Raw genomic sequence first — 15,314 nt, 5'->3', positions numbered from 1 at the left:
TGCTGCAATGCACAGCTACATATTTTACAGTTGTTAATCGCTGCCCATCTTTCTTATTGTGTATTTTGCTGCTTAGCTTTTGGATTTGATGTTTCTCTTTTTCATGCCTCTTTGATTTTGAGTAATTTTAAACAAGTTAATTAATGTTTACTTACCAGCACGCAAATGGCGCGCCAAACGAATTGAAAAAAGCCAACTGTTATGCTAAGTCGCACAACAGCACGCTGTTAGGTCAAACATATGTTTATCGGTTGGTGTTAATATCGACTTGTATCGCCTGTCACCAGACAAGTCTGTCACCGCAATGCATGCACGTACTGGAGTTGGCAGCCCAAACAGCTGACTTACAAGCACACAGCCCTCACACCAGCCGATTAGCAAGTTGTCAGCACCTATAGAACTAACAAACACACACACACAGCGCAAAACTCGCTCGCGATACAACAAATCAAAATTCTGCTGTGCATTGTGCTTTAATAAATAACAGTCATTAACTAATAATAAATTTAACAACTAGATCAATATTATACCATCGCACTCGAATAGTCTTATTTACTATAAGAAGTTACAAGTCAATTATCTCGCGGAGCAAAAGGCAAACTAAAAAAATTGGCGTTGGAACATTTTTTTTTTCGTAGCTAAACATGAATACGATTGATTGTAGTTAAGTGCGTAAGGAAGCTGGCGCGTGCATTATTTTATTACAAGTTGATGCAAAAGTGCACATTCAAATCACACTCCGGAAATCTGACAACCAAGCTAATAAACAGACAAATACAACAACAAAGCCAAGAGAAGTCAACGCTGGTTGCTAGTATTTGGTTTTGTCGTCCGTTTGTTTGTTAGTGTGCGTGCGTGCGCGTGTATGTGCGTGCATGTGTGGGGGTGTGAAGAGCGGCAGCGCGTGCTCGAAATCACCATTACCAACTGTTTCCGCGTTTGACAGCACCAGGGAAGAACAAAACTTGACAACAACAAAAACAAAAAAGTGTGTCTTCTCACGAGGCAGGGGTAGAGGCAGGTCCGAAACGTTGTGAACCTGAGCAGCAGACGCCAAGGACCAAGGACACACACACAATCGCACAGAAACCACACAACAAATTGAAACAGAACACAAATGGATGTGTTGGAATTACTACGTGCAAGCGCTCAGGGCTATTATAACACGATATTCTCCGATGCCTGGTGTCACTATGTGTCCAAGCATATCGAATCGACCGTAAGTACGCCTTACGTGCCCCAATATGCATTTCTTTGTTTGCAGCGTCGTGAATGCAGTATGTATGTATGTGTGTATGTACGTATGAGTCAGCAGGATGCAGCCCCTGGATTACAATTGGCGATCAACTTACGCGAGCGTAAAATCCAGTGGGTTTGTGTCTCGACTAATTGATAAGCTGCACGCTCTTGCGCTTTTGTTTTTGTTTTTTATGCTGATTAATGCTGTGATTGTTGTCGCTGATATCAGCTATATGGCTGTGGTTATTGTTGTTGTGGTTTTCGTTTTATTTCTCTTGTTTGCTATCGCACAAGCCCCCAACCAAGCATATGACTCTGTGCATAGATGTGAGTATGTGTATGTTGGTGTGTGCGTGTGTTTTGATACATGTTTGTATGTGTGGATGTTGTGTCTTTGGGGCGCATTTCCGTCAACACTGAGCGCGCCATCTCACATTGTGGCTGCGCTCACTGTCTAAATATATAATGGATATTAGACTGAAATCAGTCAACCAAAAAGTTGGTAAATATAATAAACAGTACAGACTTTTAATTTATGTTTGTACATAGTATGCATAAGTACATATGTACATATGTATGTGTATGCATTTGTTTTTTGCCTAAGCCACATTAAATGAGTTGCCAATAGTCAGCGTCTCAGTCGGCTTATCTATTCCCGAAACTGATAATGCCAATAAGATGGCCCTGAATGCGTATTAAATAACAAAACCTGAGACGTCAATCCATTGTCTTCACACATATTTATATGCATATGTATGTATTTACATGGATATATATATACATATACATATATGGGCAGTATCATGTTACTTTTGGGGTCTTGTTTTTGCTTGATTCATCATCGTTATCACTCTTAATCGTCATCGTCATGGGAAGCACGTGGGGCAGGCAGGTCAGAAAGCTTATGCTAAATCCGAGGGCATATGTGAGCAACCATTGTTGGGCCGATCGCGCCTTAAATCAGTTTGCCATAATTAAATTAACCTCTGGGGGCCAAATCAATTTAAGCTCTTTCTCTCATCATCTACTACATACATACAAACATACATACTTTATATTTATCATACATGCATATGTACATCGGTGCGCTAAATTGTTACACTTGTTACCAACCGAACGTCAATCGCACAGGTGCGTATTTTAATTTGTCTGGGAGCTCCAGCAGACGGCGCCATACAGCAACATACATACATACATATGTATTTATGTAGAAACGTTTTGCTACAATTAACTAGAACTGCATACGGCCTTTGTATGTGTGTATGTATGTATGTATGTGCGTCTGGTATGTAGTAGAGTACCCGTTCATGTGAAAGACCTCAAACAATTGGAGCCCATTGCGTGCACGTCAAATTTTCAATTGTACAAATTCCAACTGGAATATCATTGCTGTAAATTCAAACAACGATTTGTACTATCTTTGAGCAGTCGACGTCGGCGTCGACGTTTCGCTGCTTTTGTTAACGCCGCTGCTGCCGATTTTTATTCATATTTTACCGCACTTGAAACCTGTTATAAAAATAAACCAATAGAAATGGCAGGCAGGCAACAACAAACACAACAATAATAACAAAAACAACTATCACAAATGCAAATGCGGAAACTGCGCAATGCAATGCAATGCACTAGCAAGAACAACAAAAACAGCAACAACACTACAAATCGCAATAGCAACAACAGCAAGTGGCTGCAAACGTTGAAAACTTAAGCGCATGTAAATTTCAATGCCAGCCACTCACACGTGGCTAAATATGTACATATGTATGTATGTATATATGTATTTACATACGTATGTACATACATACATATGTATGTAAGTGTATCATGATGTGAAAGCAAATAATGAAATGGGATCATGGGATCGTCGGGATTGCCGATTGTCTCGATGGATATCGAACTTCGTCTGCATTCCCGAAATTTAAAAAAACAAAAACAAATGAAACCCTTATCTTAAGCTTTTCCAACACTGTTTATTCTTTATTGCTTTTTTTACATTTCCTAGATTCCTACAAACAAAAGAACTTGTATTGTTTGTCGAATCTAAATCGCATTTAATGCCACAATTGGTAATTGGAAACATTTTTTATATTTAAATAAAAAATGTAAATAACATAAAATATTTTGAGCCAATCATTTTATACCTACATACATATGTACATATATGTATGTATGTGGGCGATAATAGTCCAATACCAATTAGAGATAACTTTATTTTGATATCTACAGTCACAAAAAAACCCCATCTTCCCGTGAAATCTGTCGTGGTTGGACCTATTTACGCAAATAACTATCACATTTTTTTCGAATGGACTATATACATAAATACATACATACATATGTATGTATGTATAAAGATAAATAGGTCATTCCTTTCAGACAGACTAGCAGACTGTCCTGACGGTGGTTATTTGCTCAGAACTAAAGTTTCTTGTCATTCGCTTGAAGAACATAGCCAAGGGAATATACACAGTTTCCCGATTTGCTTTCTCCACAGTCTTTAGAAATAAGCATGTGAATGCCAATAGACACCGTCATATAAAATACATTGAAAAATAATAAATGTTTCCATATGTATACAATATGAAGAAGTTATCCCTCTTGATGATGATCTCCAATTTGTTGAATGTGCTCGCCAATTTTAAAGTGACTTTAGGATTTAATCGGTTCCATATCATTATTTATTGCTGCTGTTACTGATCAGTAGTTGCTCATTTAATGGCTTTTCTTTTTATTGCTTTATTCGCCCCTAGATGTATCTTTATTGCGCTCTGGGCGTGCTCACCGCGTTCTTTATCGCCTGGTTCTTGTACTTCAAACGCCTGGCGCGTCTGCGTTTGCGCGATGAGCTCACACGGTCGCTCAGTGCCGTCACCTCGTCGGGTGGCGATCTGCGAGGACTGCGTTTTCGGAAACGTGACAAAATGCTCTTCTATGGGCGACGGATGCTCCGGAAAATGAAGAACGTCTCCGGCCAGATGTATAGCAGTGGCAAGGGCTACAAGAGACGGGCTGTTATGCGCTTTGCCCGCCGCATTCTTCAGCTGCGTCGCGATAATATGCCGTTGGAGATGAAAACGGTCGAACCGCCTGCTGAATATCTCGAAGAAAGCCATGAGGGCAGTGAGCGTGTACCCCCAGATGCGTTGTACATGTTGCAAAGCATACGCATCTTTGGACACTTCGAGAAGCCTGTTTTCCTTAAGCTATGCAAGCACACGCAAGTGGTGGAGCTAATGGCGGGCGACTATCTGTTCAAGATCACCGATCCCGATGACAGCGTCTATATTGTGCAATCGGGCTTGATTAATGTGTACATTTCGAATGCGGATGGCAGCACATTGTCACTAAAGACGGTGCGCAAGGGCGAATCGGTGACATCTCTGCTCAGCTTTATAGACGTGCTGTCAGGCAATCCAAGTTACTACAGAACAGTCACGGCCAAGGCTATGGAAAAGTCTGTGGTCATACGGCTGCCAATGCAGGTAAGTGTCGAAAATAAATCTGAATAATGCAGTAAGAAATATCCATCGTGTGCGTGCAGGCCTTTGAGGAGGTTTTTGCAGATAATCCTGATGTGATGATTAGAGTGATTCAGGTGATCATGATACGTTTACAACGCGTACTCTTTACCGCACTTCGCAACTATCTGGGTCTCAATGCCGAGCTGGTGCAGAATCACATGCGCCAAAAGAATACCGGCATCACATTGCCCCCATCCCTGATATCACAACCATCGCGCCTTGTCGTGACGGGAGTGGGAGCAGGAGCAGGAGCATTAAGCACAGGCGTAGCATGCCCGCGGCCACCCGTCTCACCGTCCCGCCATTCGCGCGAGGAGCACACACTCTCCGATGTTGATCCCACTCCTAATTCGCTCTTCGCCGAAATCCACGGCGATGCCCCCAACATTGATTTGTACCATCAGCAGCATTACAGCGTCTCTGGTGGCAATTTGTCCACTCGTCGCTCCTCGCTGACACATCTAGGTCCCGAAACTGGGTCTGGGGCGTCCATCGACTTTCGTCTGGTTCAGTCCTCGGCCGTCGAGAGTTTGCTCAAGGAGCTGGGGCTCAGCGATGAGGACGCACCCGTCATTGAACCCTTTGTGGAGGTGCGCGAGTTGGAGCCAAATGTAACGCTCATCACCGAAGGTAATGCGGATGATGTTTGCATGTGGTTTGTTATGACCGGCACCCTTGCTGTCTATCAAACGAATGCTGATGGACCGCGCGCTAAGCAAGAGAAAACCGAGGTTCTCATACATTTTGTACATCCCGGCGAAATTGTTGGCGGCCTGGCCATGCTGACTGGGGAGGCTAGCGCCTATACGATCAAGTCGCGCAACAACAGTCGCATCGCCTTTATACGACGAGCTGCCATATACCAGTAAGTACACGCACATGTATATGTTCCATTTCAGTGATAACTTTGTCAAATCGTCTTCTTCAGAATTATGCGACAGCGTCCACGCATTGTCCTGCATTTGGGTAACGGCGTTGTGCGGCGCCTCTCCCCGCTGGTGCGTCAGTGTGACTATGCCCTGGACTGGATCTTTCTGGAGTCTGGTCGTGCTGTTTATCGCCAGGACGAGAGCAGTGACAGCACCTATATTGTGCTCAGCGGACGCATGCGTTCCGTGATCACACACACCAGCGGCAAAAAAGAAATTGTCGGCGAGTATGGCAAGGGTGATCTTGTGGGCCTTATTGAGATGATTACGGAAACATCGCGTACCACCACCGTCATGGCAGTGCGAGACTCTGAGCTCGCCAAACTGCCCGAGGGCCTGTTTAATGCCATCAAGCTGCGTTACCCCATTGTGGTTACGAAACTAATCAGCTTTCTAAGTCATCGTTTCCTGGGCTCGATGCAAACGCGCACTTCCAATCCACAGAGTGCGCCCGTCGAAGCCAATCCAGTAACCCACAAATACTCCACGGTCGCATTGGTACCGATTACGGACGAAGTGCCGTTGACGCCATTTACCTTCGAACTCTATCACTCACTTTGTGCCATAGGTAAGGCCCCGCTTAGCAACAATAACAATAATATTAAAAACAACGTAGTCAGCAGCGAGTCTCTCAAAACCAAGAAATATTTCTACAGACTACGAGTATAACTGAACAGACAGAAAGATGGAGTTCTATGCCTTTGCCGCATCACATTATTATTTTCTTAAATTAAATTTATTTAATTATCTATCAGAGAATAAATCATAGCCCAATCTTTCATTCCAACACACAATTCTCTGTTCCGTGTCCAAACAATCTCCCGTCGTTTTAGTCCGCATGCACTTTCTTAACTTTTTAAAAATACCTATTTATTATTTGTTTAATAATAAGTCGACAGATATAGGCTGTTGGTTAAAAGAATCTGTAATGATCGACCCATGGTTTTCGCTATGCATGGACCTTTTTTACCATGATTTCGTGTTATGAAAAAAAAAACGGAATAGCTAGGGAAAGGGGGATTAGAATTAATGAATTCATTTAAATTTAAAATATTTGAGTAATAGATAAGAACTAACATCGTCAAAAAGTGATTGAAACAGACCACTGAGATTTGAAGTCTACCATATTTTATTCTGGGTGTTAAGAACTAAAATACCAAGAACAAAATAACCTTTTCCCTTACACAGAAAGCAGAAATATCTACATAATTAAAAAAAGACTAGCCATAGCTCTTAGAAGGTTAAATAAAATGGAGGCCTTTTAAAAAAAATGAGGAAATAAAACGTTTTTTATTTCTGAACCCCGTCCACAAATGGGAAAAGGACCCCATTTATGCTTGTCATGATGAGGGAAATCTATATAGAGATAAGATCAGGTAATCACCAAATTACATCACTATATTCTGAACATTCATTATAAGCGGTAACTAGATAAGTTTATTTTTTCGATATTTTTCTTAAATGAATTTTTATTTATGGTGGTGCTTACAGTTGCGTCTATATCAGCTAATAATTGGTTACTTTTCTGTGATTTAGGTCCCACACTGCGACTCACCTCGGATGTGGTGCGAAAACAGCTGGGTGTTAATATATTTGAGGCGGCAAACGAGTACCGACTGACATCATGGCTGGCGCAGCAGGAAGATCGCAACATAATCACGCTCTATCAGTGTGACAATTCACTAAGTGCCTGGACGCAACGTTGCATGCGTCAGGCCGATGTTATTCTCATTGTTGGTCTGGGCGATCGCTCGCATGTGGTGGCAAAGTTTGAGCGAGAGATCGATCGTTTGGCCATGCGCACGCAGAAGGAATTGGTGCTGCTCTATCCGGAGACGACAAACGCGAAGCCGGCGAATACGTTGAGCTGGCTGAATGCCCGTCCCTGGGTAACCAAACACCATCATGTGCTGTGTGTGAAGCGCATTTTCACGCGCAAAAGTCAATATCGCATTGTGAGTAGACACGACTTCTCTAGTTTGTGTTGCTTAAAGCATTTTCAATTGATGCCATCTCTTTCGATGTCATGCAGAATGATCTCTACAGTCGTGTGCTGCTGTCCGAACCGAATATGCATTCCGATTTCTCACGCCTGGCGCGCTGGCTAACTGGCAACTCGATTGGTTTAGTGCTTGGTGGGGGCGGTGCACGCGGTGCTGCCCACATTGGCATGCTGAAGGCCATCCAGGAGGCTGGCATACCGGTTGATATGGTCGGAGGCGTCAGCATTGGCGCATTAATGGGCGCACTTTGGTGCTCGGAACGAAACATCACCACTGTTACGCAGAAGGCGCGCGAATGGTCGAAGGTTAGTGGTAAACGATGGAACATACAACCAGTGTCCTTAATGATGATCCTCTTTCCTCAATCTCATCTAGAAAATGACCAAGTGGTTTCTGCAACTGCTTGATCTCACCTATCCCATTACGTCTATGTTCTCGGGCCGCGAGTTCAATAAAACCATACATGACACATTCGGCGACGTGAGCATCGAGGATCTCTGGATACCCTACTTCACGCTCACAACCGACATTACCGCCAGCTGCCATCGCATTCACACAAATGGTGAGTGTGCCTGTGGCCTCAGCTCTTCGCTTAGCCGTTCACCTACTCTTCCTCTGCTTGGTCGATTTATTGTCCAGTTGCGTTCACAACGCCAAATAATTGATTTAAATACATATATAGATATGTTCATTGCAGTAATTAGAATCATTAGTTATTTTTATTTTATATACATATAGACATTCGTTATTTGGTGCTGTGTGATCTTAACTTAAGTTACGAGTTTGGTTTGGTTTTTGTTTGCGTTTGGGTTTCATTTAGTGTTAGAATTTGCTTACACCGCAACCCGCACAACACTTACACCTCATAAGCAGCTTCCGTCCCCTACTATAGGTGGCACTCAGTTCTTAACTCCTGCTCATTTTGATTTCGCTTATTCACTTATCATTTCCTCTATGCTATCTGTTCCGTTTATCATCCTAGTGTGTGCGCCCATTTACTTTGTATTTTGATATTTACGAGTATATGTATGTAGCTCTGCTTTTAAATTCCTTAAGCTAGTATCTTGCGACTCATGAGGCTGCTTGGTAACTAATTTGTCACATTCTTTGTACACACACACACACAACATACACACCTTGTCATAAACACAACAGTCACACACTGTGGAACTCTCAACCATCGATTCTATAAACTCAGGGTCCAATCTCTATTCAAAAGGAAAATACAAATATAATGAAATGTGGCCGGAGCTTTGTTGACTATCAGATCTCAAATTATTTCCAGCAACAATTTAGAATATACTTCAATTTAAAGAACACTCCTAATTATTTGAGACAGAACAAAATTTAAAGACTTTGCTTTTGAGAGTTTGTTTCAATTCTAAATTATGAACATTTTCAAAAGTAATCGGGATTTTTTTTTAACAAAATCTGCATCTTCATTGTGCATTGTCCTAGATACTTCAAATTATTTTCTTATTTCCTCAATGTTGAATGCTAAAAATTTATTTAAGGAATATACATTGAATTAAAAAGTATCTGCTTGACTTAGCAGGGTTATATAGACATGTATTTATCCGCTTCCCATTTCCATAACCTCCCCCTCTTTGTATTTTTTTTTAGTATCTGGTACTTTCATTCGCATTTCATGTGTCGGTAAATGTTTTGTTACTTATGTACTTGGCAGCAGTTCCACAATCTATTTATATATGTATGTCTATATGTATGTGTGAGTGAATATTTGTTGAAGATTGAATCTATTGCTGTGCGTTATGCCAAAATTTGGTTAAAATATCTTGAGCGCTATTCTGTTCGCTTGCACTCAAAGCTCTTTATATCTTTTTCTCTTTCATACAACACATGAAACACTTCCAATCCATCCATCCCAACGACAATCTTCAATTCAACATTCATAATGAAAAATGAAAAAATTGAAAAACTAACAACAACAAAAAATAATTACACACACGCACAACACGCTCCTCTTCTAAAACTGTAACGTCAATTCAGGATCTCTGTGGCGTTACGTGCGCTCATCCATGTCACTCAGCGGCTATATGCCGCCCCTATGCGATCCAAAAGATGGACACCTTCTGCTGGATGGCGGCTATGTAAATAACTTGCCAGGTAAATAGCAATTTAGCTCATAAAATTAACAAACAAACAAAAAAAAAAAAAAAAAAAAAAAAAACAACTATCAACAAAAATCGAAGTTAATCTTTTCTTTCAAATTTTCACATTTAGAGTTGTGGCACACTGAGCGCAGAGTGTTGGATAATGTGTTAATGTATGTTCGTTACTATTAAGTGATAAGCACCACCCAGTCCCCAAACAGCCATCACCAAAACCACAAAGATATTTCCTAAGAGGCATATGAAAACCTCTGGCAATTATTCAATCAAACAATCAAATGCCTTTCATTGTTTGAATCTAGCGCCCGGCCCTCAACTGCAAGCCCGCCCCTTAGTTGTGATTATTATAATTATTATTGTGTTGTTGCTGTAATATCATATCGTTTGGTGTTTGCCAAACCCATCAGTATTTCGTGTTCGCTGTTGTTCCTCGATCGATAGACACAATTTTGATTTTTGTGAGCCCACCATTTGCAATTATCCCCCCTTGTCCACAACTTAGCACAATAACAACAACGCAAAGATACACATACACACACACCTACACCTACACACATACATACTTACATACTATGTACATATATTTAATAAACACACAAATATGTGCATACAGTCGTTTGTACATACAAATACGAACTCTGTCATTGCTAGCTGCACAAAAGTTTAATTTAGTTGACTTTTCCCATTTTGTTTCTACATACATACTACTTAGTAAATACTACTTTCCCTGTTTTCTTAGTTTTCCTTTTTAGCACACCTGTTTGTATGTATGTAAATTGTATTTATTTATGTATATATATGTATGTACTTATCTATATATATCTATATTTTTTCACATATTATTTGAGACGAATATACTCGTACTTTGATTTTTGATTTTTTGTAGCTAGAAAAAAACATGCATACGAGTACCATACTATGTATGTATGTACATATGTATGTGTAGTTCAACAAATACTTATTATACTATGTCATGGTTTTTGAATTGTTTTTCTTTGATTTGTTTTGTTTGCCACTTGCACTAGCAACAACAACAACAATAACAAAAACCATATAACAGCAACAGCGGCAATAAAACTGTCTCTTTATGTCTATCTCTCCCTACCACACACACACACATACAAATACTACAACATTTAAATTGTCAATACATGTGTTGGGTCCCAAAAAAAAAAACGCCAACCGTCCTGGTTCTGAAATCAAATAATTAAATAAATAAATGTGCCGTTTCATCATCCCCTCTCCCCATCGCCCCCTCACAATTGCTCAGGTCATCTGTGGCGCTACTGCCGAGCCAGTATGTCCATTGCTGGCGTCTTCCCACCCTTCTGTGATTATCGTGACGGGCATTTGCTGCTCGATGGCTGCTATACGAATAATGTTCCAGGTAACAAACATACGAACAAACATTTCTCGATTCACATAGATACATACATATATACAATGTACATATATATAATTTTATGTAAATATGTATGTATGTATGTATGTATATGTATGTAGCTCCAAAATTCCGTTATCCAACGCTCAATGCTCTGCTCACGCTCTGTCTCTCTCTCCCTTACCGTCAGTTTGCAAATTCTAATCTTACTATCATTTACATTTCGCCCATACAAACAAACACACATATATATACATATATGTTATATATACATACATACATGTGTATATAACACCCCTCCACATGGCCTCCACATAGCCGATGTGATGCACAATCTGGGCGCTGCCCACATTATCGCCATCGATGTGGGCTCCCAGGACGACACAGATCTGACCAACTACGGGGACGATCTGAGTGGCTGGTGGCTGCTCTATAAGAAATGGAATCCATTCACCTCGCCCGTCAAAGTGCCCGATTTGCCGGACATACAGTCCCGTCTAGCCTACGTCTCATGCGTACGCCAACTGGAGGTAAGTGCCATAAATACATACATACATACATACATACATAGATAGTGCCAAGCCTAGAATACAAACATACTAGAAATTCTGTGTCAATGTAAAATTATTTAATTTATGTTCGAACTATTATAATTAAAAACGAACTGAAGCTTTGATAAAAATCCGTTAGTCTAGGTAGCTAAAATATGATTTCTCCAAGTTGTTAATATAGAAACTGATTTTTATAAAAACTTTATATTAATTGGTTCGTACATGGTCGGTCTCGACATTAGCACAATGAAGCGTCGTTTCAAAACTGAATCTCTAACGAATTAGCCCTAAAACTCTGTTTGAAATAAAAAGACGAATGTCGTCTTCTGTTATTCATTCTTCCGGGTGTGGCCGGCCTTTACACCAAAAGCAATACACCCCTAGACCTTTCTTGTAGGGCATAGATATAATGTTCTACTACAACAATTTTTCTTGGCACCTACTTTTAAAAGCAATCTTTAACAAATATATATATTTATATATATATTGTATATTTGAAAAACAAAATTGCTTGTAATTGAATAATTCATGATAGTCCCTCTATCAATGAACATTTATTCAGTAGATATTTTCTACAAAATACCCCTCTGTCTTTGCAGGAGGTCAAGAATTCAGACTATTGCGAGTACATACGACCGCCCATTGACAAGTACAAGACCTTGGCCTTCGGCAGCTTCGATGAGATACGCGATGTGGGGTACGTCTTTGGGAAGAACTACTTTGAGAGCATGGCGAAGGCGGGTCGTCTTGGCCGTTTTAATCAATGGTTCAACAAGGAGCCGCCAAAGCGGGTTAATCATGCCTCACTCAATGAGTATACATTCATCGATTTGGCGCAGATTGTGTGCAAACTGCCTGAGACATATGCATTCAACTCGGCGGACATCTTTAGTGAGGACGAGGACTGCGATGGCTATATATCGGAGCCGTCTACACTGAACACGGTAATGTCCGCAGATAATCCGGCTTTATTTGTTCCTTTTTAGCTTCGTAATTTTCAGTTCATTCCCAGTCTCGGCTTACTCCCTCATCTGAGATCAATTCATATTATCCTATATCATGCTTTAGTTTTAAGAAAGTTTAATGGGCTTTTTGCTAAACTGTTTTGTGCGTTATATAATCTTAGGATCGACGTCGAATTCAAGTGACACGTGCCGGAAACTCGCTGTCATTCTCTGAGACTGAAATGGACTCCGATATGGAGATCGACCTGAAGCTGGAACGCAAAATGGACAAATCTACGCAGTCCACACCGCCTACACCAAGCACACCGCTTAAACAGGATACCGAAGTGGGGGCGCCCAGCACTTCAACTCCAGCAACGCCAGCCCCCACTAAATTAGATAAAAAACCAGAAGCGATACTTTCAACTGAAGCGACAACAGCAGCGGAAACAACAAAAACAGAAACCCATGTGACGCCGTCCCCAGAGCAGAGCACTAATGAGACACTCCAGGCGGTGGTCGAGGCGGTCAAGGATCTGGAAGCGCCAGAGGCATTGGAAACGCACACTCCGTCAACGGACAACAAACAAACCGCGAACTCTTTGGAGCCGGACCGAAGCGAGAAAGAGGCGCAGCAGCAACTGAATACCAAAAATAACTAGTGGCCCTCAAAGAAGAGAAGCCGCCAATTGTATAATGCCGGGGCACGCAACGTGCTCCATATGATATATATTTGGAGAGGACTGGATTTTTTTAAATTTATTTTTAAAATTTTTGTTTTTTGCTTTTTTATTTACTTAGCATAGCGCGATGTTGAGGAGGCAATTAAGGCAGATTTATATCTATATATATATATATATATATATATATATATATATATATATATATATATATATATATATATATATATATATATATATATATATATATATATATATGTACATATATATACATATATTTATAATAACGCCAGTGCAGCAAGTGCTCTCCCATACGTAGCCCACCAGCACAGGCCCGCCCACAGCGCCTCACAATCCCCGGCCCACCCAAAAGGCCCACAAGCCAAAGGCCATTTTTGGGCGAAGACAAACAACAAATATTTTGTTTAGTCAATTAGTTAATAATGTTTAGGCTTAGCTCAAGATACCAATTAAATCACACAAACCACACCACACCACACTCCAGACATCGAAATTGTATGCACAACAATTGAACACTTTGGCAGACAAACGCATTATGTACATACATATATAGAATACATATTTTATACACAAATATTATACATATATGTATATTAATTAAAGACACCACGCAGTTGCTTAGCAATATCATAAATGCTTATAAAAACAAAAATGAAAACAGAAACAGAAACACACAGAAACATTTGTAACAAAAGTTATGCCAATTGTTTGTTTATGATCGAAATTTTATAAATAAACATAAAACATTTTGAAGTACATACATATGTGAATATACATAAATGTTTATATTAAATATTTTATATAAGACACCTATGCCTACAAAATATTGGTAAGAGACGACTATGAATTTCCTTCTGGGACTCCCAAATAAAAACTTTGATTAAATCCCTGAACAAGCCATTCTAATCACAAAGATACATGCATATGTATGTTCATATCTATGTATATATGATCTATTATTTCTTATAACTTTCCCTAATCTGCTGCAATTTTCCACTAATAAGGGAATGCACAAACCTTAAACAGCCGATATTGTCTGGTTTTAAGAATAAATCAAAAGATCAATGCGAAGAATGTGTACCTGAGCCGAGTGAAATGAGGGAGAGATCGATCGATGGATCGATCGTGCAGTTGTTCTACAGTAAAATCGAAACCAGAACCAAATAAAAATAAGCGCACATAAAGATAAATAAATTGGATAATTACCTACAAGATATTGTAATTTTTTCGTCATTTTTTAGAGAACTCAAGAGTCTGAATCAGCTACAAAAAAGAAGGGGCTTTATAATAGATAATATCGTAATTTTGCAGCAAAAATACGATAAGTACGGATACAGAAATGGAAATATGAAATGTACAAGAGTATATTAGGTTTGCGCGAGCTGAAAAATGTAACAGGCAAAAGGAGGCGTGACAGGCGCCACAAAGTATACATATATTCTTGATCGGCATGACAAGACGTGTCGATCTATGTCTGGCTGTCTGTTCGTCTGTCCATATGAACACCTAGATCTCAGAGACTATAAGAGCTAGAGACACCTTATGTGTGTACGCTGTGCAAGTTTGTTTTATTTTTTTTGATTTTCCCTCCACTTTGCCGATAATGGGGTTTTTCCGTAATGCCGTTCGTATAATCACCTATATCTCGGAAGCTATATATAAGACTTAGGGACTTATGTGAATACTATGTGTCCCTATACCAAGTTTCCTCATGATAGCCCGATTTATCATGAAGCTATAGCCATATATATAATCTAATAAACACGCATACACGCAATGCCTGTATAAAGGTGCACTTATGTAGACTTTACGTGAATTCGAATACCAAAGCAGCTAAAAACGATCCAAATTTTTTTTATTAATTTTTTTAATTTCTATAATTATTCTGCACATACATACATATGTACAGAGTA

The 15,314-nt window shown here is 40.0% G+C and overlaps 1 protein-coding gene across 3 annotated transcripts; it reads left to right on the top strand.

Annotated features, from left to right (window-relative positions):
• Positions 1-453: 453 nt before the first annotated feature.
• Positions 454-13,530, top strand: LOC115626751 (neuropathy target esterase sws). Of its 3 annotated transcripts, none has more exons than XM_030522204.1 (11): positions 458-1,219; positions 3,990-4,721; positions 4,781-5,625; positions 5,689-6,257; positions 7,226-7,644; positions 7,722-7,997; positions 8,068-8,254; positions 11,095-11,211; positions 11,524-11,735; positions 12,356-12,700; positions 12,883-13,530. In XM_030522204.1, the coding sequence occupies exons 1-11, from the start codon at positions 1,118-1,120 to the stop codon at positions 13,360-13,362; spliced, it is 4,284 nt and encodes a 1,427-aa protein (XP_030378064.1). In that variant the 5' UTR covers positions 458-1,117; the 3' UTR covers positions 13,363-13,530. The 3 variants fall into 3 exon arrangements, with proteins under 3 accessions (XP_030378066.1, XP_030378064.1, XP_030378063.1); XM_030522203.1 differs by lacking the exon at positions 11,095-11,211 and adding an exon at positions 9,703-9,819 and having other exon boundaries at positions 459-1,219; XM_030522206.1 differs by lacking the exons at positions 11,095-11,211; positions 11,524-11,735; positions 12,356-12,700; positions 12,883-13,530 and adding an exon at positions 8,848-8,963 and having other exon boundaries at positions 454-1,219.
• Positions 13,531-15,314: the final 1,784 nt, after the last annotated feature.

This window comes from Scaptodrosophila lebanonensis, unplaced genomic scaffold (assembly GCF_003285725.1).
Source record: "Scaptodrosophila lebanonensis strain 11010-0011.00,11010-0021.00 unplaced genomic scaffold, SlebRS2 tig00000089-arrow-pilon, whole genome shotgun sequence".
Lineage (NCBI taxonomy): Eukaryota > Metazoa > Arthropoda > Insecta > Diptera > Drosophilidae > Scaptodrosophila > Scaptodrosophila lebanonensis.
The sequence above is the reverse complement of the archived record's forward strand: the minus strand, read 5'-3'. Positions and strand labels throughout refer to the sequence as shown.